The sequence below is a fragment of the Emiliania huxleyi genome, assembly GCF_000372725.1.
Source record: "Emiliania huxleyi CCMP1516 chromosome Unknown EMIHUscaffold_190, whole genome shotgun sequence".
NCBI lineage: Eukaryota > Haptophyta > Isochrysidales > Noelaerhabdaceae > Emiliania > Emiliania huxleyi.
The window spans coordinates 146,002-173,847 of record NW_005200689.1 but is presented as its reverse complement, the minus strand read 5'-3'; the positions used below and the strand labels follow the sequence as shown (position 1 = coordinate 173,847).

At 66.3% G+C, this 27,846-nt stretch overlaps 7 protein-coding genes across 7 annotated transcripts; 5 read left to right on the top strand and 2 right to left on the bottom strand.

The window, feature by feature from the left end:
* Positions 1-2,466: 2,466 nt before the first annotated feature.
* EMIHUDRAFT_233332 (hypothetical protein) lies at positions 2,467-4,315 on the bottom strand (the record flags this gene model as incomplete). Its single annotated transcript, XM_005782311.1, has 3 exons — positions 2,467-2,601; positions 2,804-2,896; positions 3,839-4,315. The coding sequence occupies 3 exons, from the start codon at positions 4,313-4,315 to the stop codon at positions 2,467-2,469; spliced, it is 705 nt and encodes a 234-aa protein (XP_005782368.1).
* Positions 4,316-4,576: 261 nt separating this feature from the next.
* Positions 4,577-10,476, top strand: EMIHUDRAFT_113493 (hypothetical protein; the record flags this gene model as incomplete). The annotated part of the gene is made up of 5 exons (XM_005782310.1): positions 4,577-4,880; positions 5,879-5,917; positions 5,993-6,263; positions 6,880-6,970; positions 9,877-10,476. 5 exons carry the CDS (start codon positions 4,577-4,579, stop codon positions 10,474-10,476), a joined length of 1,305 nt encoding a protein of 434 aa, XP_005782367.1.
* A 1,014-nt stretch (positions 10,477-11,490) lies between these two features.
* EMIHUDRAFT_233328 (hypothetical protein) lies at positions 11,491-11,907 on the top strand (the record flags this gene model as incomplete). Its single annotated transcript, XM_005782309.1, has 1 exon — positions 11,491-11,907. One exon carries the CDS (start codon positions 11,491-11,493, stop codon positions 11,905-11,907), a length of 417 nt encoding a protein of 138 aa, XP_005782366.1.
* Positions 11,908-12,170: 263 nt separating this feature from the next.
* EMIHUDRAFT_113492 (hypothetical protein) lies at positions 12,171-15,435 on the bottom strand (the record flags this gene model as incomplete). The annotated part of the gene is made up of 3 exons (XM_005782308.1): positions 12,171-13,151; positions 13,930-13,934; positions 14,613-15,435. 3 exons carry the CDS (start codon positions 15,433-15,435, stop codon positions 12,171-12,173), a joined length of 1,809 nt encoding a protein of 602 aa, XP_005782365.1.
* A 1,136-nt stretch (positions 15,436-16,571) lies between these two features.
* Positions 16,572-17,602, top strand: EMIHUDRAFT_233327 (hypothetical protein; the record flags this gene model as incomplete). Its single annotated transcript, XM_005782307.1, has 3 exons — positions 16,572-17,202; positions 17,287-17,331; positions 17,529-17,602. The coding sequence occupies 3 exons, from the start codon at positions 16,572-16,574 to the stop codon at positions 17,600-17,602; spliced, it is 750 nt and encodes a 249-aa protein (XP_005782364.1).
* A 7,956-nt stretch (positions 17,603-25,558) lies between these two features.
* EMIHUDRAFT_233322 (hypothetical protein) lies at positions 25,559-26,654 on the top strand (the record flags this gene model as incomplete). The annotated part of the gene is made up of 4 exons (XM_005782306.1): positions 25,559-25,579; positions 25,656-25,742; positions 25,900-26,034; positions 26,214-26,654. The coding sequence occupies 4 exons, from the start codon at positions 25,559-25,561 to the stop codon at positions 26,652-26,654; spliced, it is 684 nt and encodes a 227-aa protein (XP_005782363.1).
* A 504-nt stretch (positions 26,655-27,158) lies between these two features.
* Positions 27,159-27,833, top strand: EMIHUDRAFT_233321 (hypothetical protein; the record flags this gene model as incomplete). Its single annotated transcript, XM_005782305.1, has 2 exons — positions 27,159-27,312; positions 27,382-27,833. 2 exons carry the CDS (start codon positions 27,159-27,161, stop codon positions 27,831-27,833), a joined length of 606 nt encoding a protein of 201 aa, XP_005782362.1.
* Between the last annotated feature and the right edge of the window lie 13 nt (positions 27,834-27,846).

Sequence of the window (27,846 nt, the reverse complement as noted above, 5' to 3'; positions counted from 1 at the left end):
TCCCCCGCCCTCTCCCCCTCCGCCCTCACCGCCGCCGCCCTCGCCGCCGCCGCCCTCGCCGCCGCCACCGAGCCCGCCGCCACCGTCACCCCCGCCCCCGTCGCCGCCACTTCCCTCACCGCCATTGCCCAGCCCGCCGCCGCCATCTCCCCCACCGCCCTCACCGCCACGCTGCCAGCGCAGCCGCCGGGCGACGCGACAGCGGCTAGCGGCCGGGAGAGCCTCTCCAGTGCGGGCTGGGGGCGGCGGCGGCACTCTGCGGGTGGCGGGCGAGCTGCTGGCTGGCCGGCGGCGCGTCTCGACTCAAATTATGGGCCGCCTCTCGGGCGTGCGGCCAGGGGCCCGTGTGGCGCGAGGAGAGGGCGGCGCGCTCGGCGCGCTGGCGGCGGTGAAGCCTCTCAGAGTGGGCGCTGGCTGGCTGAGGGCGTCGGGCGGGTGTGGGGTGGCACTCGGGCCGCCGGACGGGCCGTGATGGCCCGTGTGGCGTTCGTGAGGGATTGTTTGGGCGCCCTGGCAGCCTCCCCGCCTGCGTGACCAGGGCCGGTTTGGCAGCGGTTTGGGCTGTGTGTGGGCTGGTCGCGGTAGGGGATATAGGGCTTGTTTATGGTCCCACTCACCACTCCCGGCCAACGGGGCCTCGCGGCACGCGGGGCGTCCTCGTTTGCAGTAAAAGGCCTCTGCCATCGCTCAGAGTCCCAATCCATGTGATCATCCGCGCCGCCGCGCCCGAGTAGTCCCCAGATGCGACGGCGTCGGGGAGGGCGTCGTCGCGGGCGCCAACGTCGTCATCCGAGCCCCTACGGCTGTCCAAGGGCACGTCTGGGTGACCAGGGGCGGGGGCCGAGCCGTGAGTGCTCCGCCGGGGTGAGCTTCTGGGTCCATGGGACCGCTGCCGGACCCATCCGAGAGCCTCTCCGGACACGTTCGCTCGATGGCCTAGTTGGCGGCCGATATTCGACGACCAAAGCTCCGGGCGCCGCGGCCAGAGGTCCGCCCACGGCCCCAGGACTCGTGGTGGGTGTGGGGTGTGCCTCACGAGGCGGAGAGGCCGCGTGAACGCCCGTAGAAGCTCGCGAAGTGCGGATTTGGAGCGCCGCGCCGGACCTCCGCCGGGGCCCGCCGGGGCGTCGTATGGGCCTCGGGGTGCCCGAGAAGCTTAGAGGTGCGGTTTTTTTTGCTTGTGTCTATCGGTTCATGTCATGGACCGGCCCTGGGAAGCCTTTGACCGCGCGCGGAGGGTGTTACGGGGCCGTGATGATTTAGCGGGAGGGAAATCGGCTGGTTTGCCCAGTGTGATGGGCGTGCCCATCCCGGAGTGGTTCGACCCCACGCAAACCCGGAGAGGTGATGGGATGCTGTCTCGGCGGTCTCAGGCCCAGTGAGGTAGTGCGCCAGAGACTATCCCAGATCCTGCTGAACAAGCTCCTCTTGTAGCTCGATCGGTCACACCGCCATCACCGTCGAGGAGAGGGGGGACGACACTGCTTCAGCAGCGTGCACCTCGATCCTGCACCGTGTTTGTTATGACCCCCCCCAATGAACACACCAGTGAGGGAGGGCGAGACGATCGAGGGGTCCCGTACCATGCGGAATCGACCCTATCCAGTGCTCAAGTGCTCAAGAAGGGAGACGGCGCCGGAGCCGCTGAGGCTCTCATTGTCGGTATAGTGGTAAACAAACTTGGGTTCTTTGCCGTCGACCTCGTCTTGGCATATGCAAACGGGTTCTTCACCTCGTTCTGCGAGCTCGATCGGTCACACCGCCATCGCCGTCGGGGAGAGGGGGGACGACACTGCTTCTGCAGCGTGCACCTCGATCCTGTTACCGTGTTTGTTATGAGCTTATGACCCCCCCCAATGAACACACCAGTGAGGGTGGGCGAGACGATCAAGGGGTCCCGTACCATGCGGAATCGACCCTATATCAAGTGCTCAAGTGCTCAAGAAGCAGGCTGACCCGAGCGGACGTATTTATCCAAGTCGCGGATGAGATCGCCGTTTCGAGTGAAGAGGAGGATCCGTTTTATTTTTCGGACTGGATGGCCGACATGATGGGACGCATCAGCCCCACGCGCCAGCTCTCGATCGACTTCACGCGCAACCTCGAGGAGAAGTCGAAGCAGGCCAGCCCCAAAGACATCGAGGCCAACCTCGAGGCATCGTGGCCAGCGCCAACTGCCATGAGCGAGTCGAGGCGGATGGAGGCCATCGAGGCGTACACCGTCGCCCTTGAGAACAAGACCCGGCCCTCCTGAGCTCATCGCGAATCTTCCGACGGCGGTTCGCCAGGCCCTCGCGAGTAGTAGTGTCCCTCACATGTGTTTGTGCATATTTGCCCTGGATCGGCGCGTGTTCGTCTCTATTTGTGTGTTGATGCTCGTTTCGTTCTACGTCGTGTACTGTACTGTAGTTGTGCATTCGAGGTTTCGCTATTGAATTTTCCCCTCGCCCCCGGCCGCGGCCGCTCTCATTCATCCCCCTCATCCAGCCCCCTCGCCACGCCCGCGCCAAACCCCGACGTGATGGCGAGGAGGAGCAGCAGCGGCACGGGCGAGACGGCGAGCGAGCCGAGCAGGTCGCCGAGCGGGAGGGGGCGAAGAGGCTGATGTGGAAGCAGGAGGAGGAGGGGCCGAGAAGCGGGAGAGAGTGGTGCGATGCGCCTCGCGCGTGCAGACCGCCTCGATGGCGGCCCCGTCCGGCAGCCACGCCGCCGCTGCCGCGCCGCCGGGCGCGGCGGACACGCAAACCGCTCCGGCGGCCGAGGCGGCGAAGGGTGCGTCAAGGCGCAGCCGGGAGGGGCGGACCGCGGCGCCGGCGGAGACAGGCCCGCTCGCGCAAGCAGAGGCTCGCACGCCGCCGCCGCGCAAGAGAGAGACGGCCTCGATCGTTGCCACGGCCTCGTCACGGCGGCGCGCGGCACCCTCCCCGACAGCACCGCCGCGCGCCGCCGCCCGCTGCGCCGCCTGCGACGGCTGCGACTGCAACAGCAGTGGCGACGGCGACGGCGGCGGCGGCGGCGGCGGCGGCGGCGGCGGCTGCTTCGGCTGCTGTTGCGGCGGCGGCGCGCGTGCGAGTGGGTCCGCCTTGCGCGTGGGCGGCCGCCTGCGGGGAAGGTGCCGGCAGGGGTGCGGGGAAGGCGCCGGGAGGGGTGCCGGCAGGGTGCCGGCAGGGGTGCGGGGAAGGTGCAGGCAGGGATGCCTCCGCACGGAGTGGCGCGCGCGAATCTCGCCGCGAGCGTCGCGCCGCAGGCGACGCAAGGCCTGCCCACAGCCGGAAGCGTGACGAAAGCTGCTCCCAGTGCCCCGGCTGCGCGTCGCTGCGCCGGCGGCGAGGGGCCTGCGCCGCCGGCTCGGCCCTCCACGCACGGCCGTGCCGCTCGCGCAGCGCCGCAGCGACCTCGCGCGAGAAGAGGAGCGAGCTTATTAGTTAATGGCTAAGTAATAACCTGGTCCTTTATTAATTCACGGACTCGACCTCGCGCGAGAAGAGCGCCCAAACGGTGGGCAAGTGCGACGCGGCGGTGGAGGCGATGGGCGAGGGTGGCGGCCCGAGTAGCTCGCCTATATGAGGATGAGCGGTGAATGAAGGAGGAGAGCGCGGCGAGCAATTTTGAGGCGCCGCCAGCGAGAGCTCGCCCACGCGCAGCAGCAGCCGGTCGGCGCCTGATCCACGGCCAGACCCGTGAAGCGCGCTGCGGAGTGTCGCACTCCACCGCGCTCTCGGCTGCACCGAAGCGCGTCGCAGCGGCGGCGTGCAGCACATCGCCGCGCTGCAGCGGCGCGCAGTACTCGAGCGCGCGGAGCAGCTCGCCGTGCAGCGCGAGGTACTCGCGAGCGCACCTCGTGGTAATGTTCCAAGAAGGTTCCGGGAAGAGGCTCCGTGTAAAAGGCCCACCACGACACGGTGGAGAGTGGGAGAGGTGCGCACTCGGCGGTCGCCGCGCGGACAGCCTCGACCGCGAGCGGGCCACACTGCCGCGCCGAGAGCGGCCACGACTGCCGGGATAGGGCGGCTCGGGCGGCGGCGAAGGCGGCGTCATGCTCGGATGCCGCCCAGATGGCCTGTTCCTCTGCCCGCCGCCGCTCCATCTCCTGCAGATTACTGGCGAGCCCCTCGCGGATGGCGGTGTCTCGAAAGACGTCATCTGGGACGATGCCTGCCAGCTGGCCACTGGGCACGCTCGCCGCCTCCCGCAGCCGCTGCGAGCTCTGCCGCTCTCGGACTCGCGACCGCCTGGCCGCCGCGACAATCGACGCCTGGCTCGAGCTGTCCAGCGCCCGAGTCGCGATCGCGGCGAGGGCTGCCAGCGAAAGCATGCTCCGAGCAGCTGCTCCGAGGTGGAAACCGGGGGAGCCTTCCGACGAAGGGCCGCCTGGCGAACAAAACAAAAGGACCCGCATTCTCACCAAAATGCATAATGAATTTCTTCCTATGCCCGTCGGACAGAAACTTCGACGGCTTGCTCAAAAGAAATATTCCGTCGCGGCAAATCGTTGCGCGGCCTTCTCGGCCGGTAGCGACACCCATTTCGCCGTGAGAGTTCAACCTGCAAAACGCTCTGCCGCTTACTCGAAACCATGCTTGCTCGCGGCCGTCGAGGCTACCAGACGAGCGCAAAGGCGCTCAACTACTGCGTCGAGCTCGTCCAGGAGCGCGACGTCGAGCGCTACCTCTGCAACCTCTCCGCGCCGGCCGCCGTGCGCCCTGCGCTCTTCGCGCTGCACGCCTTCAACCTCGAGACGGCCCGCGTGCGCTCCTCGACACGCGAGCCTCAGATTGCGCGCATGCGCTTCGTCTGGTGGCGCAGCACCGTGACGGCGGCGCTGCGCGGCGAGCCGCCCGACAACCCCGTCGCGCAGGCGCTCGCCGGCGCCGCCGCCGGTGGTGGTCTCACCGGCCGCTTCTTCCACCAGATGCTCGAAGCGCGCGAGGACGACGTCGACACGACACAGGCTCGCCGCCGCCTAACGCCTATGAGACACTTCCGAGACACTTCTGAGACACTTCCGAGACACTTCCGAGGCGCGGCGGTGGCTCTCCTCCCCTGCACCGGCCTGTGCACGCCTCACCCGCTCCCGCCCTGCCGCCCTCCCCCCTCTCCCCAGCCGGCGGACCGCGCCGAGCTGCTCCGCTACTGCGAGAGGACGGCGGGCTCGTTGCTGCACCTCTCGCTCGAGGTGCCCGAGAGTGGGAGATTGGCCCGAGATTTGCCGAGAGTGGGAGATTGGCCCGAGAGTGGGAGAGTGGCCCGAGATTTGCCGAGAGTGGGAGATAGGCTCGAGATTGGCCTGAGAGACGAGCCGAGATCTGAGAGGAGCCGGTACGAGCTGGCGCTGGTACTCGCCGAGGGGAGCCGAGGGGAGCCGAGGTTGCCCTCTCGCTCGAGGCGGGGGGTGCACCGGCATTGCGTCTCCGTTGGAGGAGTGACGCCGCTGACGCCGTGCCTGCCCTCGCTCGGTGGCCGTCGCTGCCGACGTGCGAGACTCGCCGAGATTGCACGAGACGGCTCGAGATTGCACGAGACGGCTCGAGGTCGCCCGTCCGCCTCTCGACACAAGGCGTCGGGCGTCGCTGCCGATGAACCCACCGAGAGCGCAGCGCTGCACGTCGGCTGCGCCGTCGGCATCGCCCCCTCTGCTGCGACGACGTCGAGCCACTGGACGAGGGCTCAGCACGAGCCGTCACTGAGCAGGCATCGCCACGTTGCTGCGCGGCGCGGCGCACCACGCGGAGCAAGGCGCCTCTCCCCGCTCCACTCCTGCCGACGTGGCGCACGGCCGCACGAACGTGAGCGGTCTAAGTCTTAGGCGCCTCTCCCGGCATCCCTCGCTGGACGCGGCGCCACGCCGTCCCTCAGCGCTCTCGGGCCCTCCCCGCAGGCGCCTCCTACATCCCCGCCGACGTGGCGCAGCGGCACGGTGCTACTCCCGCTCCGGCAGCTCCTGTTCCCACCTCTGCTGGCTCACACATGCACGGCGCCCTCTCTGCGCCAGGCGCTTCGCTCAAGCAACTCCTCTCCGGCCGGCCGAGCGCCCCGCTCTGCGACGCCGCGGCCGAGCTGGCGCACGAGGCGACCACCCACCTCCTCGCCGCGCGCGCGCTGGCGCCGGACCTCTCCCCGCAAGCGCGCGCGCTGCTGCAGCCCGCGGTAGTCGCGGAGCTGGTGCTGCAGCGGCTGCAGGCGCACGGCTACAACGTCTTTGCACCCGAGCTGCGGGAGCCGCTCGGGCTGCGGCTGCGGACCGCGCTCGTTTGGAACGCGGCGTTCCGCTCCTTTTAACTACGCCATGTCTGGTGGGGAGTATGATATATGTTGAGTTTGATCGCGCCTCGCCCAGCCCTCTCACTTGTTGATGTGGGCGATGATTTTCAGAGCCTTTTGCTACGCTCTTTCACACGCTCCTCCTCAGCTCACAGCTGGCCCTGTCGCCTGTGGCGCCCGGGGGGCCGCCGCGCCCCGCCCCGGCCGCACGACCTCTCGAGTCGACGTCGCGCCGCCCGTGCGGCGCCGGTCGCGTGTCCGGTGTGCACACTGTCGTCACACACACGCTGAGGAGAGCCGAGAGACGGAGTGCGGTACGGCGTAGACGGTAGACCACCCACCGAGGGGGCGAGAGCGCGGAGTCAGACCGAAGACACGACGTGGTTCACTCTGGGCAGCGAGCCGACACCGACAGAGAGACCCAGAGAGCGACAGGGAGACAGTCCACGTACAGAACGTATCAGTCCAATCAAGAAGGGAGGAGATAATTTCGGGGGAACGCGAGAGAGCCGAACGCGATGTGTAAGAGCGAAGCAACGGCGTCTCGCCGCACTGCTCTCATCGAAGCATCTCCGCGGATATCCCCCTCCTCTCCCGACAGTTGGCCTACTTCCATAGGCGGAGAGCGCCCTGGTGGTCGACGGTGACGAGCTTGCCGCTGCTCGTGAATGGCGGCGCGGACCACACTGCGACCCCGAACGCGTTCGCGGTGGGCGTACCGCGCGTAACGCCCACTCGTAGGGCTGTGCGAGTCGTCACTCGCCAGCGGCTCGTACCGAGGGTTTGCGATCGAGCGAGGTCGACACCACACCCGAAGCACGCGTCTCCAGATTGCGTCGTCTTGCGCGCGTGTGTGCCGCAGTGTGAGTGGCTCGGCCCGCGCCTCGAGGCCCGCGCCCCGCCCGAGTCAGGGCACAGCGCCGTCCCGCGGCCCGGAAGTACCTCTATGGCAGTCACACCTCCTCGCGAAGCCCTATCAAAAAGATGCACGGTTGGAATAGAAAGCCTGGGAAGATGAGCCGGAAATGCTTCTTGATCCGCAGCTTTAGCTCCTTCATGACGAGGCCATAAGTTGCACGCGCCTTGGCATAGCTCCAAATAATTTGCTCAAGCTCCGGCAGAATTGCCCTTTCCGCATCATCTGCGCATGGGTGTCTCTCCGCATGTTTCGCCTCGATAAAGGCGGGCGACGATCCGCTCGGCGCCTCTCCGCAAGTCCGACTGCGACAGTCGCTCTCCCTCAAGCCGCCGCTATGTTGCAGTTGTCGCACCAACCAACTGCGCCAGGACGTTGATGCTCCTTCGATACGGAGGCTATGGCTACCAGAGTTCGCCGTGGAAGAGGCCGTAGAGGCGCGCAGCATGGTCGCACAACTGTCGCGTACTCGTGGAGAAGGTGTCGAGACTCTCCGACCTACCGTCGCACAGACTTCCATCACAGCCTCGTCAGGTTTTTGCTCATGGTGCATTTACTCTACCCGGTACTCACACCACCGCAGTACATTGAGTCCGGGTTTTTTATGCGTATGATTGTAAGGGCGTAGGGACCCGCCCCAGGACAGGCTCTGTCGTTCTGATGGAGTGCTCTGGTGCCGAGGAGAGCCGCTGGCAAGAGGTAGATGTGAAGCCACGAACGACGGGTCGGTACAACAGGCCGACCAGAGAGTGCAGAGTGAGCACTGCCCCTCTCCAAGATCGACTCCTGTGGAGAAGCCCGCCTAGGACCATCAAGGGGAGGCCAGGTACACTTGACCCGCGCAAAGAGCTAGATGCGCAGCCGTCGCCATTCTACGGCCTCAGAGCGTATGCCTCCACCTGCAGGAGACGTCTCCTGGCTCCGCCCTTCCTACTCCCTGCCCCAAAGCGTCGAGCCGCCAGGCTTGCAACCTCGTGTGCACGCGGTCCCAATGAGGCGATGTGGGATTCAACGAGACGAACGCGGATGGAACGGATGCGGTCGCCGTTTATCAAATGAACTTGGCGCATTTTTGATTCAACGAACCCAGGCCTCTTCCCACCACTCTGCAAGAGCGAGTTTTGTGGCTTATCTGGCTTCCGTCGGTCGTCCCGTGACTGATCGCGCCGCCGCGTTGCACATTGGACACATGCTCTCGCGCGTGGCGCTGACGGGGACTATTGTGCGCCTCGACAAGGCGCTTCCGGTGGTATTTTTTTCGAGCGCAGTGGAAGGGGCCGTCCAGCCACGACTACGAGACTTTGCTGTGAAGAGTGGAGCCATGTGCCACTGTCTGGACGCTGTCTGGACGCTGTCTGGACGCTGTCTGGACGCTGTCTGGACACTGTCTGGACGCTGTCTGGACAGGCTCAGGACTGTCTAGACAGGTGTGGGAGCTCCACAAACCAGGTTGCTGGGAAATAAGAAAGAGCGCAAGACGAAAAGCCGCCTGTTCAGAAGACACCACGCAGGTCACACCGAGCGTTTTTGATCTCTCGGTCTGTACTGTGGGCGCCCGCCCGCCTCTGAACCGCTCGTTTTTCTTCTTTCTCGCGGCTAGATATGAGCGGCGCCGCGAGCCCGAATCTGCTGCCCGACCTGGCGGTGGGCGACCTGACCGCGCTGCGCGCCTTCCTCTCCGGGTGTGGGACGCGCGGCACGTCGCTTACGGCCCAGCTCGACGCGCGGCTCGACACCGAGAAGCAAGACACGCTGCTGACCTGGGCCGCTCGGCACGGGCAAGCCGAGGCGGTGCGGCTGCTGCTTGAAGCCGGCGCAAGCGTGGGGGCGACGACCGGCACCGGCCGCGCCGCGCTGTTCATCGCATGCCAGGAGGGCCACCCCGAGATCGCCCGGCTGCTCCTCGAGGCCGGTGCGGCGATCAACCAGGCCAGCGCCAAAGGCGCCACGCCGCTGTACATGGCGTGCTTCCGAGGCCGCGTCGACATCGTCCGGCTGCTTCTCGAGGCTGGCGCGGCGGTCAGCCAAGCGACGAACGGCGGCTTCACGCCGCTGATCGTCGCGTGCCAGCAGGGCCACGTCGAGTGCGCCCGGCTGCTCCTCGAGGCTGGCGCGGCGGTCGGCCAAGCCCGCGACACCGGCGCCACGCCGCTGTTCATGGCGAGCCAGAACGGCCACGTCGAGTGCGCGCGGCTGCTTCTCGAGGCGGGCGCGGCGGTCGACCAAGCCATGAACAACGGCACCACGCCGCTGTGCGTCGCGTGCCAGGAGGGCCACCTCGAGATCGTTCAGCTGCTGCGCGACGCCGGCGCTTCGGTCGACCAGGCCGCGGAGGACGGCGTCACGCCACTGTTCATCGCGTGCGAGAAGGGCCACGTTGACATCGCCCGGCTGCTCCTCGAGACCAACGCGGCGGTCGACCAAGCCCGTGTCGGTGGCAGCACGCCGCTGTCCATGGCGTGCCACCACGGCCACCTCGAGATCGCCAAGCTCCTCTCCTCCTACGGCGCCTCCCGCGCCGCTACGCCCTACGGCACGCCCGAGGAGGTTGCAACCGAAGAAGGCCACGCCGACCTCGCCGCCTGGCTGGTCGCCAGCCGCGGCTGGACGCCGCTCCAGCACCTCGAGGCGTGCCCGAGACTAGCGGCGGAAGAAGCGTGAGTGCATTGTCCTCACGCTCACTGTCCCTATTCCCGAAGGCGCTCACCGTCGAGCGGGCGCGGGCTCTGCTGCGCGGCGGCGCGGACTCTTCGGCCGGCGAGCCGTCGGCCCTCGAGCGGGCGCGCGTCTTCTGCTCGTGGGGCGAGTCGGATCCGACCGCTGCGGCCGCCGGCTCCACCGTCGCGATCCACTCTCTGGTCTCGCGGCCCTCGATGAACGGCGAGGTCGGCGTCGTCGTCTCCGCGAGCGCTTCGACGGGACGCTTCGGCGTGCGCGTGACGGGCGAGGCCAAGGCCCTCGCACTGAGGCGCGCTATGGCCTCTCCCCCACTCGCCGGATCCTCTCTTTGGACACGCCCCACGCCTCTGCCCTTCCTCAGGCCGGCCAACCTGGAGCCAGCGGCCGCGGCGGTGGAGGTGGGCAGGCTCATCCTCAAGGCGGCGGAGTGGTCGCCGCAGTCCCACGAGCTCTTCCCGGAGGCGGCTCGCAAGTGGGCGGTCGAGGTGATGCGGCTGGGCTACCTGATCGCGTGGGACGAGGAGCGGTTTGAGGGCGAGGGGGCGGCGCCGGGGCTGGTGGACCTCTGGCGCACACACGTGCTGCCGCACGCGGTCCAGGCAGGTGAAGCTGGTCGATGAGGTCGTCTTGAGGATCGAAGTCGTACTTGTCGTTCTCCTGTGAACAAGCGCGATATGAGTTCGAAAGTAAAAAATCAGTAAGTTATCGGCGTCGGAGGAGGGAGGAGCGTGGGCGGCAACTGTATGTTGCTGAGGGGCGACAGACGGCCGGCGGGCAGAGAGAGGCACAGGTAGCCCATCATCTCGTCGAACTCCCCTCGAGGAACTCCCGCCACCCTGTTCCGGCCTTCGAATTTCTGGGTCTGGTTCGCGAACAGTGGTGTTCGCGAACTGTGTGTTGGTGTGTAAGAGGTGTGAAAGTATAAAGCTTGCTTGATTCATGAACTAGTTCAGTGGTTCACCCTCGAACCGACTGTGAACTCTGAACCGTGAACTCGAGAAAGAAGAACTCGAACCTAGGCAGGACAAAAGGGCGAACCGCGAACCGTTGAATGAACGAACCAGGCGGGGCAGCGTCGGGCCGAACCGTGAACCGTGAACCGACTAGCACACCCGCCCCGAGTCCGGGAGAGAGATTTTTAGCAATACCAAACAACTCTAACACTCACACGTAATATATTTGGGGCCTGGAGCCCTGTTCACGCGCGCGCGAGACGTGCAGACAGGGTTGCCAGGTGAGAGCGAATGGCGCGGTTCACGCCTCGCACAACAGAGAGAGAGATGCGCTCTGCATGGTGGGACATAAAAGAGAGCGAGTACTTGGGCGAGTAGGCCGTGCGGTCAACGCTGCCGCGCGCGACTTTGCGCGCGAGGCGGCGCAGCTTGAGAACGGCGGTGGGCGAGTCCGTGAACCGCGAACCGTGAACGAACCGTGAACCGCGAACTAGTTCATGAACCGGGTTCACGGTTCACCTCGTTGAACTGAGTGAGCTGGAACTGAGAGGCCTGGCGGCTGCTGCTGGGTGCATGCAAGCGCCGGGGGCAGGGATTTTTCTTGTCGACTCGATCTAGATACCAACTGACCCTTACAGATCACAGATCACAGATACCAACTGACATTCGCGCAGAGTCGCGATGTCAAACTCCGACGGCCTCGACTGGACCGCCCGGGCGGCCGACGGCGCGGTGCGCGGTCTCGGCCTGGGGTTTCTGTGGGCGGTGTGGCATGCGCGGCAGGAGGTTCAGCGCGTGCCTCGAATCGCCGCGCCGGCCGCGCTTGCGCAGCTGTTCGGTTCGTCGGTGTTGGGGTTCGGTGCACTGCTTTGCGGCTACTCAGGGCTCTTCTCACTCGCCGAACCCCACGCTGGGAAGCTGCCGGCAGCGGGCATCGCCGGCGCCAGCGTTGGGCTTGTGATCGGTGCATATGTCTGGCCGGCGCAGAGCTGGCAGCTGATCGGCTGGCAGACCGCCGGCTTCTCGGCTCTGTGTGCCGCGTGCCAACTGTTCACACTGCCGCCGCCCGACATGGACGGCCATAGGCCACGGCGTTGACTTTCGCTGTGTGTCTTCAATAGATGTTATGGTGAGTTTGTGATGTGCTGTGAGACTGAGAGGAGAGAGAGAGGCCGCATCGCGCACATATGCCCCGCCACCCCGGGAATGCGAATCATCTCCGCCTTCCGTACGTACGAAGAATAGAAAAATGAGCGCACACGCACACGAATGGCGAAACAACGGGGGATGTCACGCCCACTGTCCCCTCCCCGAGAACCGAGAGCCGTGGGCAGACCAGGCCCCTAAGCCCTATAGACCGGCTATATCTCTACGGACAACGTGCGGTCGCGAGGCGGCTCAAGATCGTCGCCCCTGTGCCCACTGCAGTCCACAGCGGCAGCGTCCGCGGGCAGCGAAGCCATCCGCGGAGCTGATGCTGGCGGGGCGTCCTCCTCTCCGGTGCCGGCGGGCGGCGCCACCTCCTCCGCCGGCTCCGCCTGCACCGCGTCTGTCGCCCCCACCTCCACCTCCAACTCCAACTCCACCTCCTCCTCCGCCACCTCCTCCTCCTCCTCCACCTCCTCCTCCTCCTCCTCCTCCGCCTCCTCCGCTGCCCCCTCCACCACAGCCTCAATCTCCTCCTCCTCCTCCTCCGCCTCCCACCCCACCGTCTCAGACTCCTCGCCGCTCCTCGAACCGCCCCCCCCTCCGCCGTCGCCCAACGACGTAGCCCCCACCTCCACGGTCGCAACGCCACCGCCCGCAGAGGCCGACCCACCGCGGTCGTCCTCCGCTCCGCCGATCCCACCGCCGGCTTGCGCATGCGCTGCCGAGCCGCCTCCACCGCCGGAGGCTGCCAAACCGCCTCCTCCGCTGCTGCTGCTGGCAATCGACCCGCCTCCGCCGCCGCTGCTGGAGGCAGCCGAACCACCTCCTCCGCCGCTGCTGGAGGCAGCCGACCCGCCTCCGCCCCTGGCAGCAGCGGCCGCCGCCGCCGCCCTCGCCCCGCCGAGCGAACTGTAGCACTCCCCGTTCGGCGAGACGACGCGGTAGTGACAGTCGCCGCGCCGGTAGGCAGCCCAGCCGGGCGGTAGCCCCTTCTCGGCCGCCGTCGAGAGCGCCGTGGCGGCCGCCGTCGGGAGCGCCGTCGGGAGCGCCGTCGGGAGTGCCGTCGGGAGTGCCGCCGCCGCCTTTGCCGCCGCCGCCTTTGCCGCCTTGAGCTGCTCGAAGCGGCGCAGCGCCTCGCCGTGCAGCTCGCCGCCGCCCGCCTCTCGCTGGTCGTGCAGCTCGAGGAGCTGCTCCTGATCACGCAGGGGAGGTGTGAAGAGACGCCGCGCCGCCCCCAAGCGGCGGCACGCGCAGCTCGAGAGCGCTCCTTCATAGCGATCGTGAACTCGGGCGGCGCGGCGGCGGCGGCACCGGCGGTAGCGGCGGCGGCGGCGGCGGAGGCTGAGGCGGCGGCGGCGGTGGCGGCGGCGGTGGCGGCGGCGGTGGCGGCGCAGGAGGAGGTTTGTGGCTCGGCCTCGCCCTCCTCCATACTGTCCTCGGGCGCGTCGCAGGATCGCGTGTGCGTCTGCGCGTTCATCGAGCAGTACCAGACCGCGGGCAGCGCCTCGGGGCGGTAGGCTGGTCCGGCGGGCAGGCGGCGCCACTTGTCGCAAGCCTGCGACGTGCGGCACACAAGGGCCACGCGTGCGGACGAGCACGGCGGAGTACAGCCGAGTCCAGCTCTCAATCCCGCCTCCTCTCGAGTGCTATCTGGACACACACAGGTCTCAGCATCTGGGCTAAGTAGTAGTTAATTAACAGGCCTCAGCATCTGGGCTAATTAGTAGTTAATTAACAGGTCTCCGCATCTGGGCTAATTAGTAGTTAATTAGCAGGTCTCCGCATCTGGCTTCGCAAGCGTCGCACTGCGCCCAGTTGGTGGCGCGAGGCCGCGCCGCCCTCTTCAGCGGCGGCCTCCCCTCCTCGGCGGAGCTCCCTGCGTCGGCCTTGCGCTTGCCCCCCCCCCCCCCTCCCTCCCCATGCGCCGCCTCGACTGCCCTGCAAAGCCCCTGCACGACCTTGTCGACGCACCTCGCCTGGCACCGCGTGCAAGGGGGGGAGGGGGGGGGGCGGGACTTCGGCACAGACCTCCTCGCCCCGCCCCCCGCCCTGCGACCGCCGCCCTACACCCGCGCACCGCCTCCCTCGCCGCCCTGGCCTCCGCCCGCGCCGCCGCCCTCTGCGCCTCCGCGGCCTCCTTCTCCGCCCTCGCCGCCGCACGCCTCGCCGCCGCGGCCGCCTCCCTCTCCGCCCTCTCTCTCGCCCTCTCCGCCTCGCGCCGCGCCGCCTCTTCCGCCCGCACGTGCCGCACCGCCACCCGCTGGCACAGCTCCGACAGCGCCGAGCCAACCGCGGTGCGCACCCTCGCCGCCCGCCTCTCCTCCTGCCGGGAGGGCGCGAGAGAGATGAGGGACGGCGAGATCTGGCCGAGATCTGGCCGAGATCTGGCCGAGATCTGGCCGAGATCTGGCCGAGATCTTGACCTCATCAGCCAACGGGGAGAGGGGCGGGGAGAGGGGCGGGGAGAGGGGCGAAAGAAGGGGCGGGAGAAGGGGCGGGAGAAGGGGCGGGAGAAGGGGCGGGAAGAGGGGGCACAGGAGAGGCCTTCTCGGCCGCCGCCGCGCGCGCTCGCTCCTCGGCCGCTCTCCTTCGCCGCTCCCTCGCCGCCTCCGCCTCCGCCTCCGCCCTCCGCGCGCGCTCCTCGGCCGCCGCACGCCTCGCCGCCGCGGCCGCCTCCCTCTCCGCCCTCTCTCTCGCCCTCTCCGCCTCGCGCCGCGCCGCCTCCTCCGCCCGCACGTGCCGCACCGCCACCCGCTGGCACAGCTCCGACAGCGCATGCTGCACAACCTTCTCCGCCCGCGCGTCCGCCGCCGCCTCGCGCTCGGCGCGCTGCCGCTCCTTTGCTCGCCGGCGCTCCTCGCAGCGCTCTTGCGGCTCCGCGCTGGGGTGCATGCTGCACCGCCACGCCGCATCGGCGGAGGGCGGGTCGAACCAGCGCGGAAGCCGCCGCCACTTGTCGCACAGGTCGCACTGCGCCCACGCCGTCTTCTCCTCCTCCTCCTCCGCCTCTCCTTCCTCCTCCGCCTCCTCCTCCTCCTCCGCCTCGTCCTCCGCTGCCGCCGCCTCGCCGCCTTGGCGCGCCTGCAGGCCGAGCAGCTCGCGGACAGCCTCCACCTCCGCCGCCGCCTCCGCCTCGTCGCTCGCCATCCCGGCCGCTGCGGGCGGTGGCGGCCGCTTTCGACGGCCGAGCGACCCATCTCTGCCCGCCACCTCCTCTGGCGAGCCGCAGGCGGCGGGACAGCGCCTCCGCTTCTCGGTCAGCGTCGGCACCTGGCAAATGCCGTAGTGCCACGCAGGTAGGGTGCAGCCGCCGAGCCCACAGAGCAAGCCTCCCGATGGGCTGGAGGACGCGACCGCTGGGCTTGTCGACGCCGCAGGGCTCGAGCCGGCGCGGCGCTTTCTGGGCGGAGGCACCTGGCAAATGCCAACGTGCCAGGCAGGCAGCGTGCAGCCGCCGAGGCCACAAAGCAGGACCATGGCGGAGCACGGCGGGCAAGGACAAGCGCGAGAGGTCGTCACCCACCGCGGTTGCCCGGGCCGCAGGACACTCCGCGGCGCCCAGTCGCCGCGCAGCGCCAAAAGAATTTTACCTTTGCTCACGACATTAAAATCCCTGTATCGTCCTTCCAAAATCCTGCTCGTGCAGGTGGGGACCCTGTCCTCCTCCCCCATCCCTCGTCTGGGCTTGTCTGTTTTCTTTCTTTCTTTCTTCTACGGCCAAAAATAATTTCATTACCGGGCTGTCGCAAAGAATTTTAGGCCGCTAAAAAGAATTATCAGCCACCCTCCCTCCCAGCTTATCTTTCTTCTTTCTTCTTTCAATTAATTGGCTAGGGCTGCAGAAGCAGACAAACCAAACAACTCTAACACTCACACGTCATTTGGGGCCTGGAGCAGCACTCTCAGAAGCAGCAAACAAAAACATCTCTCTCAGAAGCAGCGTATCTCAGTCGTTCTTCACACGGCCATCGCAGACACGCAGAGCAGGATTGTGAATGAGCTTGCCTGCGCCCTGCGCCGGCGAGGGCAGTCGAGTGCACGGACGGAGCTAAGTAAGACCTAAGTGCTTCGCCGTCCTCGCAGGTGAGTCGCTTAGCCTTAGGCGCGGCTCCCGTGGTGTGTACCTGAACCTGTGTTGGTGCCAGTGCGCGCCAGTCCCGTGCCTAGTACTTGGGTGGGGAGCACTTGGAGCCTAGTGTTGTCTGTTGAGGGAGTTTTTGTACTTGTGAAATTCTTTTTCTTTCAGGCGCCCACGAAATGAGAAATGTTTGAACGAGTGGTAGGGGTGAAACAGACAGCGATCGCAGAGTCCTCGCCGACGTTTTGCGGAAGCTGGCCATTTGCAATAGCTAGGCGGAGCAAGTCCAAGTATACTTGGTTGGAGCACTTGGAGTGCAGTCGCCAGTCGGTAACCTCACATCCAGGGCCGGGGAGCTGAGAAGCGCACCCAGCGGGCCGGATGATCGGGATCGGGTTACGGGCTAGAGAGCCCTAGCCCTGGGGGGTGCGCGGTCGCAGGGCCATAACACGGTTCAAGTGTTCGCGGCGAGGATGGGAGTACGAAGATGTTGACGCGGTAAAACGTGACCCCGCCCCAGGTCACATTCCCTCGCATGGCAGGCAACTTCATGCCAATGCGGCACGTCCGCCTGTGTGGCCTCAGCGCACGCGACGATCTCAACGGCTGCACTGGCAAGCTCCTGACCTTTGATCCGGTGAAGGCTCGGTGGCGTGTTGAAGTTGAAGCCGGAGAGTGCGTCCGTGTACGAACTGCGAACCTGGAGGCGGTGAAGATGAAGGAGGGGCTATCGACAGAGTGTTCGATCTGTCTCGAGCCGTTCATGAGCAACCAGGAAATCGCCCATCTTGGCTGCGGCCATGCGCTGCACCAAGATTGTTTGTACAGCCTCCGCACGGTGCACAGGAATGACATCGTCTCCTCCCTCGGTGAGGCTGGGCAGACGGCCCAGCGATGCCCTGTTTGCAGGGCATGGCATGGCAAGAGTGGAGATAATGCCGACACCTGGTGGAATTATCCGGCTTTCACACTCATCAATCAAATGCTTGGCTACATCTTTCAGCGGCGGTGGCAGTCGCAAGGGCAGGATCGCAGCGCCGCCGAGGAGATGGTTTTCATTGAAGAGCGGTTCGGCCGGGCGTATGCGGCTGGGCAAGCTGAAGACCAGCTGAGGGCGCTGGACGCTGCGCTGAAGCGCCTGCGAGCGAACTTTCGTCAAAACGGAGGTACCGGCCACATCGATGACACGGTGGGTGCCGACTTCACAGATGCGTTCGCCTCAGCGGCCGTAGTCTTCGTTCGCCCAACAGGGCCGTCGGATGCGGTCGAGGACTCAGACAGCCTCTACTGGGCATGTGTGCCCGCGTTTCTACAGACACTGGGGATGACGCCAGCTGACTCCATCAGCTGGCCTGTCGGCACACCTCTCGCGCGCGCGTGAACTCCCTGGGTCGTGCTAGCCACAATTACACATGCTTTTGGAGCTTTGCGAGAGGCGGCGAACGGAGCAAGAGCGGTGTGCGCTCCTGCTCATCGCGTTGCGGCCGTGGAGGCACCAAGGCCGCGGGCTTGGCGTGCGGTAGTGAGTCAGCGGCGGCGACTTTTCTCACGACACTGATGAAGTAATGCGGGGCCCTCTCGGCAGCGACGGCACCGGCCACCGCCTGTGTGCAAACTGCAATGAATGTCTCGAATGTGCATGGGGGGACCAGACGATACTCGTTACTGAGTGACTCGATAGTCGGAAGGCACACGGGGAGGAGCAGGAGGGCGAACGTTCGTGGAGCGCGGCCTCAAATCGATCGTGCGTAAAACGGCTTTATAACCAGTACCCACAGTGGCAGTGCAGCAGAGAGCAGTACGCGTTCAGAGGCGTTCACCCGATTTTCCCGATATTTATAAAGACAACCTCGCATCCTCACGTGATTCACTGAATGGGACGTGTCGCATCACCACAACACTCGTATCCGCGCCTCGTACTCTCGCCTCAGCCTCTCCTCCTCCTCCTCCTCCTCGCTCGCTCGCTGCGCCGGCCTCTCAGGCGGCGGCGGCGCACTCGTCCGGCGGCTCGCCACAGACGACGCCGTGCGCAGCCAAGTCACCGTGCTCCGCGGAGCACTGGCCGCGCTCCGTCCGCACTCGTCGTCGCCGCCGCCTCGACCGCCGCGGTCTCCGCCTCCATCTCGAGCGATGGCGGCTCCACCACCTCGACCGACAACACCTCGGCCGACGACGCCTCGACCGACGGCCCTCGAGGCGCGCGCATCCTTCCGCACGAAACGGTTCGAGGCGAGGGTGCCACGACCAGCCTCCGCCTCCGCCTCCTCCACCGCCGCCCCTAAGGGCGCCTCCCCGACAGCCTCCGCCACCGTCCCCTCCAGCCTGGCGACACAAGCGACGCCTCCTCCACCCCCGCCTCCTCCGCCTCCGCCTCCTCCGCCCCCGCCTCCTCCGCCCCCGCCTCCTCCTCCGCCTCCTCCGCCACTCCTTCCTCTGCCGCCGCCGCCATCGCCGCTGCCTCTGGTGGCCTCGCTGCCGCCTCTCCTCCCTTGGCCGACGCCACCTCGATCTCCACCGCCGAAACCGCCGCCGCTCCCGCCGTCGGCGCCCGCCCTCGACGCAATGGCCATGATCCGATGCAGGACAGATGAGCCGCAGCCTTCGCTCCTGCCGCCGCTCCCGCCTTCACTTCCTCCGCCGCCATCGCTTCCGCCGCCGCTCCCGCCTTCGCTCACGCCGCCCTTGCTCGTGCCGCGGCTCCCGCCTTCGGTACCACCACCGCCGCTTCTGCCGCCGCTCCCGCCTTGGCTCCCGCCGCCGCCGCTGCCGCCGCCTCCGCCTCCACCGATGGTGGCCCGCAGCCCCGCCTGCTCGCTCTCGCTCAGGTGCTCGAGCAGGGCGGGCGAGATGCCTGAGCACAGGCGGGCGGTACGCAGGCCCGGGTGAGCGGGGCGAGAGGCGCACGCTGGCCAGAGACCAGATCCCTACACGCGCCGCAGAGTGCCACCGGGAGGCAGGGGCCGCGCCACCGAATGCAGCGGTTCGCAGGCCGCCGTCGGCGAGCGCGAGCGCCGTCGCTGTCGGAGGGAGGTCGCCAAGTCGAAGGCAGTCCCACAGCGTGGCGGCGTCGGCGGCGTCGAGGTTGGCGATGAGGCAACGAGCGAGGCCGACTTGGCCAAAGGCGAGCGCCTCGCCCCTGCTGACGCCGCGAGCCGCCGACGCTCGAGCCTTCGCAAAGCCTCCGTCGCCCGTCGCGGACTCGTCGATCGGCTCCGCCAGCAGCTCCTCGGCGAGCCGCAGGTGCGCGGCGAGGGCCGCGGAGTGAGCCTCGAGCGCCGAGTCGCCGCACGCAGTCTGACGCCCGGCAGCGGACCGGCAGAGCTGTCGGAGGAGCGCCACGTAGGAGCGGTCGCCGTCGGTGTCGCGTGCGAGCGCCTCGTTAGGCGAGGGAGGCGGGCGGTGAGGGCAGCGCTCTTTAGGGTTGCGGTGGGTGCAAGTAGCGCGCGGCTGCCTCACCTCTGCTCGCTGCCGCTCCTCAGACTCGACCCGGGCGGAGAGCTGCAGCTGCATGGCCCTGCGCAGCGAAGCCGCCGCGGCCTGAGCTTTAGGCTTGAGCTCCGCGTCCGCGTGAAACGCGAGGGACGGCATCAGCAGGGCTTTGCCAAGCGGCGGCGGCGGGGTTGCGGATGAGCGTGGATGCCCCGGGTTTCTTTTCGTTCGCCGTTTCTCGAAGAACGAACCGATTAGAGCTCCTCACACATCGGCCCCAAGGTCAGATCCTTCTCCTCTGTTGATGGTAACACTTGTCTACTCGCTGGAGCCGAGCAGGAGGGCCCAGCGCACAACCCCTGGTCAACTGAGGGTCCTTCTTTCTCTCTATACACGGCTGATGGAGTATACGGCTTTTCGCGGGATGCGGGCAGCGCGGTGTCGCGCCGCATGCATGGCGTCCCCCCCCCCCCCCCCCCCCGCTTGGACCTCTTTCTCTCCCTGCCCCGAGCAACGCTACTGTTTTCTGGTAAGCGTAATGCGACTGCGGCGGCGTCGCTCCTTGGATATGCGGCGTTGCAAATGGAGGCAGGCCGAGTGAGTGCGAGCCGCACGCGGCACGGACGGGAGGCCATGTCCCGCGCAACGGCGAGCGAGCGGCACGAAAGAGTGCAATGTCGCGCGTCGCGAAACGTCTCCTGCTCAGCGAAATTCTTGAATTCCAAACCGCACGAGATTCACATTTTTTTAAGCGTGACATGAAATGTGCTCAAGCGCGGCTCGCGTTGAAATGGAGTCGGTTGTTGAGCGGCTCGCGTCGGCGGAGCGGGCGCTCCACAACGTTCAAACGGGGCTGAAGCTCGTCGACACCGTGCTCAAGCGAGGTGTGCATAAACCAGACACCACTATGTTATATCATAGGATATAACATACTGAGATACCAGGCTCTTCCCTGGCATATCAGCTATCAAGAAACCGTCTGACTTATAGGAGGAGGAGCTCTGTATTCTGCTTTTTCGACACATCCCACAGAAAACATCCGGGCCATGGGAATATCGGTCCAGACACTCTGGGTTCTGGTTTTTCGAGGTGTGAACGATCTCCCCGTGGAGGGGTCATTCCGGCGGAATGACCCTTCATTAACTAATCGGATTCCGAATGGGTCGAACGGGAGTACTAAGACAGCAGCATGTTCTGGGTGGGAGGAACCCTTGGGGGGAACCGTTTTATCGCTCCAGGCATTATGGTTTCTGGTTTCTGGTTTCTGCTCCGAAAGCGAGGTTGGCGGCGCGCCGCGCTGCCACGCACTTTTGTGGCTCACGGGAGGGAGGCCTGCGATGCGGTCGAGTCCGCCAGGCTGCCGCGATCCCGAGCGGAAACGCCGTGGCAGCCAACATGGCTGCCTCGTGCATCGGACGCCGACCGGCGGGGCCATTGCTTGTCATGCCCAAGCCCTGAAAGGCTGAGCTGTGAAAGCAGGCGTTGTGCGAGTGTTTTGAGTACCTATCACCTATCAATAGAGAGTTTGGATCTACTCTGTTGGAGACAGAAAGAAGCTCTATCACAACGTCGGCGGAGCGGCCAATGCGCGCGGCGATCTTGAGGGCACCACCAGGAGCTGGCAAGGCCTCATCGCACGCTACCACACGTGCCGATCCGTGCCGAGATTTACCCGCACCCGGCGTTGACAACCTCAGCTTAACACTCATCACCAGTCGCGACCAATCGGAGCAGAAACCAGAAACCAGAACGAATGCATGCCGCTTTTTTGCTGTTCCCACTTGAAAAAAATCGGATGGGGGACACCTGTTCATTGGCCGGAATGAGCTCATTAGGACGAAGCGGGAGATGTATTCACACCGCAGAAACCAGACCCACAGGCAGATCCCACGAGAAATCGAGGCGGGTGTCCCAGAAAACAGATCCCAGAAAAAACAGAGAGCGCCGCAGAAACCGACCGACCCCTGGGTTTTCGGCTATGGGAAACCGCCATGGGAAACCGCAGCAGAAACCCGATGGGAAACCGAGGTCTGGTGTCTGCTTTGTGCACGAATGGCTCAAGCTCGCGTACGGCGAGGGTGTCGGGCTACCTCTCATTCCTGCGGTGTGCAGCGCGGCTCGCGGCGTCCTTCAGGCCGTGCAAACGTCGCGAACTGTGATCAACGACGCGTTATCCGCTGCCCAGCGCACGATCGACGTCCTCGAGCTGCTGAAGCTCAGGGCTAACAACGTAGAGCGCATGTGGACGTGAAGAGCCGGGCGAGCGTCGAGGATCGGATGCGCGAGTTGCAGCGGCTGCTCGAAGACGTGCGCTCGGCGGTCGCTGCTTTTGGCAAGAAGGCTGGCTGCGGCACGCGCTCAAAAAGGGGAGGCGCAGCACGCTGTCGCAGCTCGATTGTCGCAGCTCGATTCGGAGATCACAAGCCAGCTCGACCTGCTGCTCAAATTCTACTACTCGTACCTCGCCCGCGACGCGGACATCATCGGCCGGCTGCAGGCGCGCGAGTACGCTGTCGAGGCGGAGGTGGAAAGGCAGGTCACCGAGCGGAAGGCGCTGGGCGAGGCTGTCGACGCGGAGGCGCTCGAGAAGGACTCCGAGGTCGTGCGTGGCATCGCCATCGCCTCGGGCGTGTCGGAGGCCGAGTTCCAAGAGGAGTTGACGCGTGAGATGCGCGAGGGCTTTGCGCAGCAGGGCCTCAAGCTCGATAAAATCATCGTGATGATGGCGAACCTTTCGGCAACGGACAACGGGGAGCCGGACCGCAGAGCTCACGGATGTCGCTCTACGCGTACGACCGTATCTAAGCCGGACGCGCCCCCCGGTCAGAAGGACAAGCTCGCCGCGCGGCTCGGAAAGGGCTCTTTCGGTGTCACCTACCGGATGCGCAAGATTGCTGGGATCGATGCGAGGCTGTACGCAGTCAAGATGATCGAGTCGGAGGAGCTGGACGGCGCCGGCTTGGAGAAGGAGGCGCGCCTACTCTCGCTGCTCGAGCACGAGAACACGCTGCGCTTCTACGACGCCTTTTGGCACGACACCGACGATGACCGCCTCTTTGTCATCGTCACGGAGCTGCTCACCGGCGGCTCCCTCGCCGAGAAGATCGCCGCCGCGCCGCCACCGCCCGAGGCGCCATACGTAGGACGTATTTCTTCTCAAGCTGTGAATACCCCTACTCGCGTACCCGGGTACGACGTCGTGTGAAGTGCGCGTTCACTTTCGCGTCGGCCGACAGCGTGTCCCTATCAGCCAAGTGCTCTTGGTTTGATCGTTCCTGTACGCCTCGGTACAGACCCTCGCTCCGTGTACCACGAGCTCACTACACCAACGGACAAGCGTGTGAGAATGAACGAATTGTTCCCGATCGCACCGGCCGAGCTCACGGAATCGCTCATCTTCCTGTCCGAAGCGCAGCAGCCCGTTGTCGACCAACAATTCCCCTCCCTCAGGTCCTACATGCTGCCAGCCTGGGTACCTCAGCGCCTAATTGCGCAGGATATGGACAGACACTTTCCGGGTCGGTACCCTCCGGAAGGCGTTGAGAAAGCGGAAGCGCACATCGGCGGGCCATACTTGTGGGCGACCGAGCTCGAGAACGTACACTCAACGTGGAACTTCACTGAGCCACAACTCAACATCGATGGCCAGATGTTTCGCGATTCGGAGACTTATTACCAACATACGAAGCCGGATCCCTTTGACGCGGCCGCGTGGGATGCGCAGCGGGATGGGGTGATGGAAACCGCCGTGCGCGCAAAGCTGGCGGCCACGCCGGAGCTCGCGTCTCTGCTTCACGCGACGCGGCACCACCCGCTCCTCTCCCTCAAGCTCGATGATTACTGGGGCTTTCACCCGGAGCGCGGCGGCGAGAACAAGCTCGCAAAGAGCTGTGGGAGCTACTGCGAGACGAGCTCGGCGGCGGCGGCGGCGGCGGCGACGACGACGACGGAGACGGCGGAGATGGCGGAGCAGGAGGCAGCAGCGGGGGCGGCGGTAGCGATGGCGGCAGTGGCGGCGGCAGTGGCGGCAGTGGCGGCGGCGGCGGCGGCGACAGCGGAGACGGCCGAGCTGGAGGCAGCAGCGGGGGCGGCGGTAGCGATGGCAGCAGTGGCGGCGGCGGCGTTGACAAGCGACCTGCGAGCGAGCTCTCGCCCGCCGAGGGCGATCGCACTGGCAAGCGACCTGGGACTGGCGCGGCGACGGCATCAGAACGTGTCGTGTGCATAACAGCATATTTTCAAGTTTAAGAAATATTCAGGTGTTTTAGAAGAACGTGGGCCGGCACCCAAAGGTGCCAAACTGTACACAAACCCGGCGAACGGTGCGTCGGGTGGGGCTTCAACGGTCTCGGCGGGGCATCATTTCCATGGCCAGCGAGGCCCAGAAGGCTGCCTGGCGCAGGTACGAGCAGAAGAAGCGTCTGCCGCGCAAAGACGATCGCGAGCGCGGCAAACGCGACCGCACTCGCGATCAGCAGGCCCGGCGCGCGCGCAAAAAGGCGGCCGCCATCGCCGAGCGGGCACAAGAGGCAGCGGCTGCTGCTGCAACGACGCCGGCCTCTGACTCGGCGGCCACCGCGCTCGACGTCCCGGACGCAGCGCTCGAGATGGGCGTCGAGCAGCACAAGCAGCGTGGCATTGCAGGCGCTGCGGCGCACGAGGAGCCCCTCTCGGCCGGCAAGGAGGCTGCGCTGCTCGAGGAGATCCGGCAGCTCCGAGCGCAGCTCGCGGCGGCGGCGCCCGCGAAAGGGCTGCCTCGGCCGGCGCCTTCGCGCGGCGCGATGGCTGCCGCCGCTGCAGGCGCCGGCCCCGCCGTAGCCGCCCGAGCACGCGGTGCCGCACCTCTCGGCCCGCCACCCTCCCGTGCGCCGCGCCTTGCGGGTGCCGCCTGCGCGAGCCGCCCGCGCGCCGCCTGCGCGCTTGTCTTGCCGTTGTGTGAGATTCGCGACGGCCGCCGGCCGAGCGAAGTGTTTGGCGAGGACGCCACGGTCACGGTGCTCGCCGCGCGCCGCCGCAGCCGCGTAGGCACGTAATGTTTATTTTGATACGCGATACACACCACCGCCACGCGATCTCGCTCCGCCCCGGAGTCGTGGTTTATGTGCGAGTCGTGGTGGTGTGCGAGGGTTATCCGTACTCTGATCAACACCCAGCGCGGCGGCGTCTCTCTCTCCTCCTCTCTCGCTCGCGGCAACAAGAGTCGCCATCTCTTTTGCGTCCCGCTCAAAGATCCCGGCACTATACACCATCTCGTCCATCGGAGACCATGCAGCGCTCCTTTGAGTTCTGTTCACAGGCGCGCTCTGATCGTCGTCGACCCGTCGTGCGCCCGCCAATGTGCGTACTCGCGCAAGCACAAGTTATAGCAATACCCTACGACCCACAACGGGAGGGTCGTGGAGCGGGTGACCCAGCCTCTGGTGCGTAGAGTGTTGAGCGACATCTTGTAGTGCGTCTTCGACTACTTCGACTTGCGGTAGAGGCACTCGATGTACCACCGGCCCGTGGTGTTGTTCTTCCTCACCGTCGGCGTGCAGCCGACGGTGGTCCACGCGCCAGAGGCAGAAGAGGGCGGGTTGGTCATTATCGCCGTCTGTCCCGCGCGGAAGGGGTTGAATTCAATTGGGATTTGCACGAGTCGACGCGGCGTCGCGACGTGAAGAAGTGCGTGGCATGTGCGTGTACGAGACGGTAGGGCTGAATGGCTCGGCTCGCGTCGCTCTTCCAGCCGCAGCCCTGGATTCTGGCCGGACGCCGAAGCGGCGCGCGCAACGGCCGGCGCGGCTTGGGAAGGAGGGAGCGCGCCGACCTATTCAGCCCCTCTAGGGGACTGAGGCCACCACTAGCCTCCTCGCCAACCGACGCTCCGCTAGCGTGTCGAGCGAACCTCAAGCGACTTCGGATGGCTAAGTGGGGCTGGGCGCCAACCTGTGTGCTCGCTATTCATCCGTGGATCTGGCCCAGCGCCGACGAGTAAGACTCAGCCCCGCACGCACCCCTCACCAAATGCCGCCTCAGAGCGCCAGCCACCTCTTACGCGCGGCCCGCCGGCGCCCTCTCGCGGCAAAAGGGTCGAGCGAGCGGGCAGTCGCGATGTCTGCGCACCCGCGTGCCGTGGGTGGGCCTTCTCGGCGGAGACGGCACCGTCCCGATCGAGGTGAGGCAAAAGCAAATCAGCCGCGCCTCGCAGTCCGCGCAGCCACTGTTGCTCCCGCACGGCCGCGTCAAGATCACCGTGGTCTGCTACGAGACGTTTGCGCTGCAGCCCGGGCAGCCCGTGGAGATTGCGCGAGCAGGCGGACATGTCCAGGACATGTCCACGACCTGTCCGAGACATGTCCCATAGGCAGCCCGTGGAGATTGCGCGAGTCGCGGAGACGCTCGAGCTCTCCCGCCGCCCGCTGGAGAACCTCACCGCTAACGACACTGTGCAGGCCGGACGGATTCGGCTCTCGCTTCTGAAGCGGCAGCACTCCAGCTCCCCCGCCATCGGCTGTGTGTGGCTCCGGCTGTCGGGCTCGCACCAATCGCGCAGGAACGCGCTGCTGCGCTCCGTCCAGATACGTTCCGTGCCTAGCCTACTCGCACAAGCGCCGACGGCGCTTACGGGCCAGCTCAGCACCGCTCGCCGCCGAGAGCTGGCGTCGCTCTACGCGTCCTTCTGCCCGCGCCCCGCTCCCCTCCCCGCTCCCCTCCCCGCTCCCCGCCCCGCTCCCCGCCCCGCTCTCCCCGCGCTGCCGCCTCCGAGTGCGACTTGCTGCTCGAGAGGCTGCGCGCCGCCTTTGACGACACCAGCCTGCGTCGCCTGCTGGCGGCGGGTGCGCGGCTCGAGCTGCAGATGGAGAGGCGGCCGGAGCAGTGGTCTGCCGAGGCTGAGGTTGAGTTCCGCGCAGAGATGGAGGGCGCGAGGGCGCGGCTGCGGAGCCTGCGCGCGAATGCGCCTCAGCCGGCCGCCGCCCGGCCGGAGCCTCCGAGTGCCTTCATGTGCCCGATCTCGCACGAGCTGATGAGCGACCCGGTGGTGGCGTCGGATGGGCACTGCTACCAGCGCAACGACATCGAGTCGTGGCTCGAGATGAAGGGCACCAGCCCGATGACGGGCGCGCCGCTCGCGCATGCGCAGCTCTACCCCAACTTTTCCCTGCGGAGCCAGATCGAGAATTGGAAGGATCTGATCAACGCGGCATGATCTGTTGACTTGTCACTCAATAGTCATGAGAGACGCGCGTGAAAATGTTCCCCGCATCTATTTGGATTTGCCCTACCGTACCGATACATATCCCAAAAGAAAGCAGAATTTGCGCGGGGCGCCAGCACACTCAGGCGTTGCCCGCCAAAAGAAAGCCAATTCTTGACTTGGTCCCTGCGGGCGGTCTTCTCTCGAGGTCTCGAGATACACAAAGCGGTTTCTCGCGAAACTCTAAAGGAGGGACTTGTCAGGCCGCTAGCACAACCGTGAGCGGATCACCGAACGTGAGCGGATCACCGAACACCTGGCTTGCCATCCTGCAAGCCCAGCCATGGCCTGTTCGGATGAGATGGCGGGGCGCAAGAAGAAAATTCTCTTTTCCCTCAGTGTGCCTTTGCGCGTTTAGTTTTGCGGGCCGAGTCCCCGTGTCCACGCTGCCAAGAGCTGATGGCGTTGACACGCCTCACCACCTGACCGCCTGAATGCACGCGCACGCGCACCGCCATGGCGCTGTCGGTGGACGCCTTTGACCATCTCGTGAACGAACTTCAGTCAGAGCTATTTTCCGACGATCTGCAGCCGCCACGTGCTGCCCGCGGCACATGGACGCACGCGCGCTTGCTCGCCTTCTTTGAGAGTGGTGGCGTCGACGGCTGCGGTCTTAGCGGTGGCGGTGGCGGTGGCGACGGTGGCGGAGGCGAGGGCGGCAGAGTAGACGGTGGCGGAGACGAGGACAGCAGCGAGGTTGGCAGTGAGGGTATCGGCGAGGATGGCGGCGAGGGTATCGGCGAGGACGGCTCGTCTCCACCGCCGGGGTTTGTTCCGCTGCCTGGCGTGAGCGAGCCTGCTGATGGCGCGGCAGTTGCGGCCGCGCTCGATGATGGCCGCCGAGTCGCTGTCTTCTCCTCTGGCGGGGATCTGTACGCCGTCGACGCCGACTGCCCGCACATGGGCGTCGGCCTAGAGGAGGGAGACATCGAGGACCTGGGGTCGGGCCCGTGCGTCGTCTGCCCGTGGCACGGGTGGAGCTTCGAGCTGCGCAGCGGCTACTGCGAGCTGATGGACTCGTACATGCTGCGCGCGTACGACGTGCTCGCCCTCCCGGACGGATCCCTGTGCGTGAGCAGCGCATCCAGGCCGCCGCCCGAGCCACCCAGCGGCCGCGACGAAATCGATTGAGTGTTACGGTGAA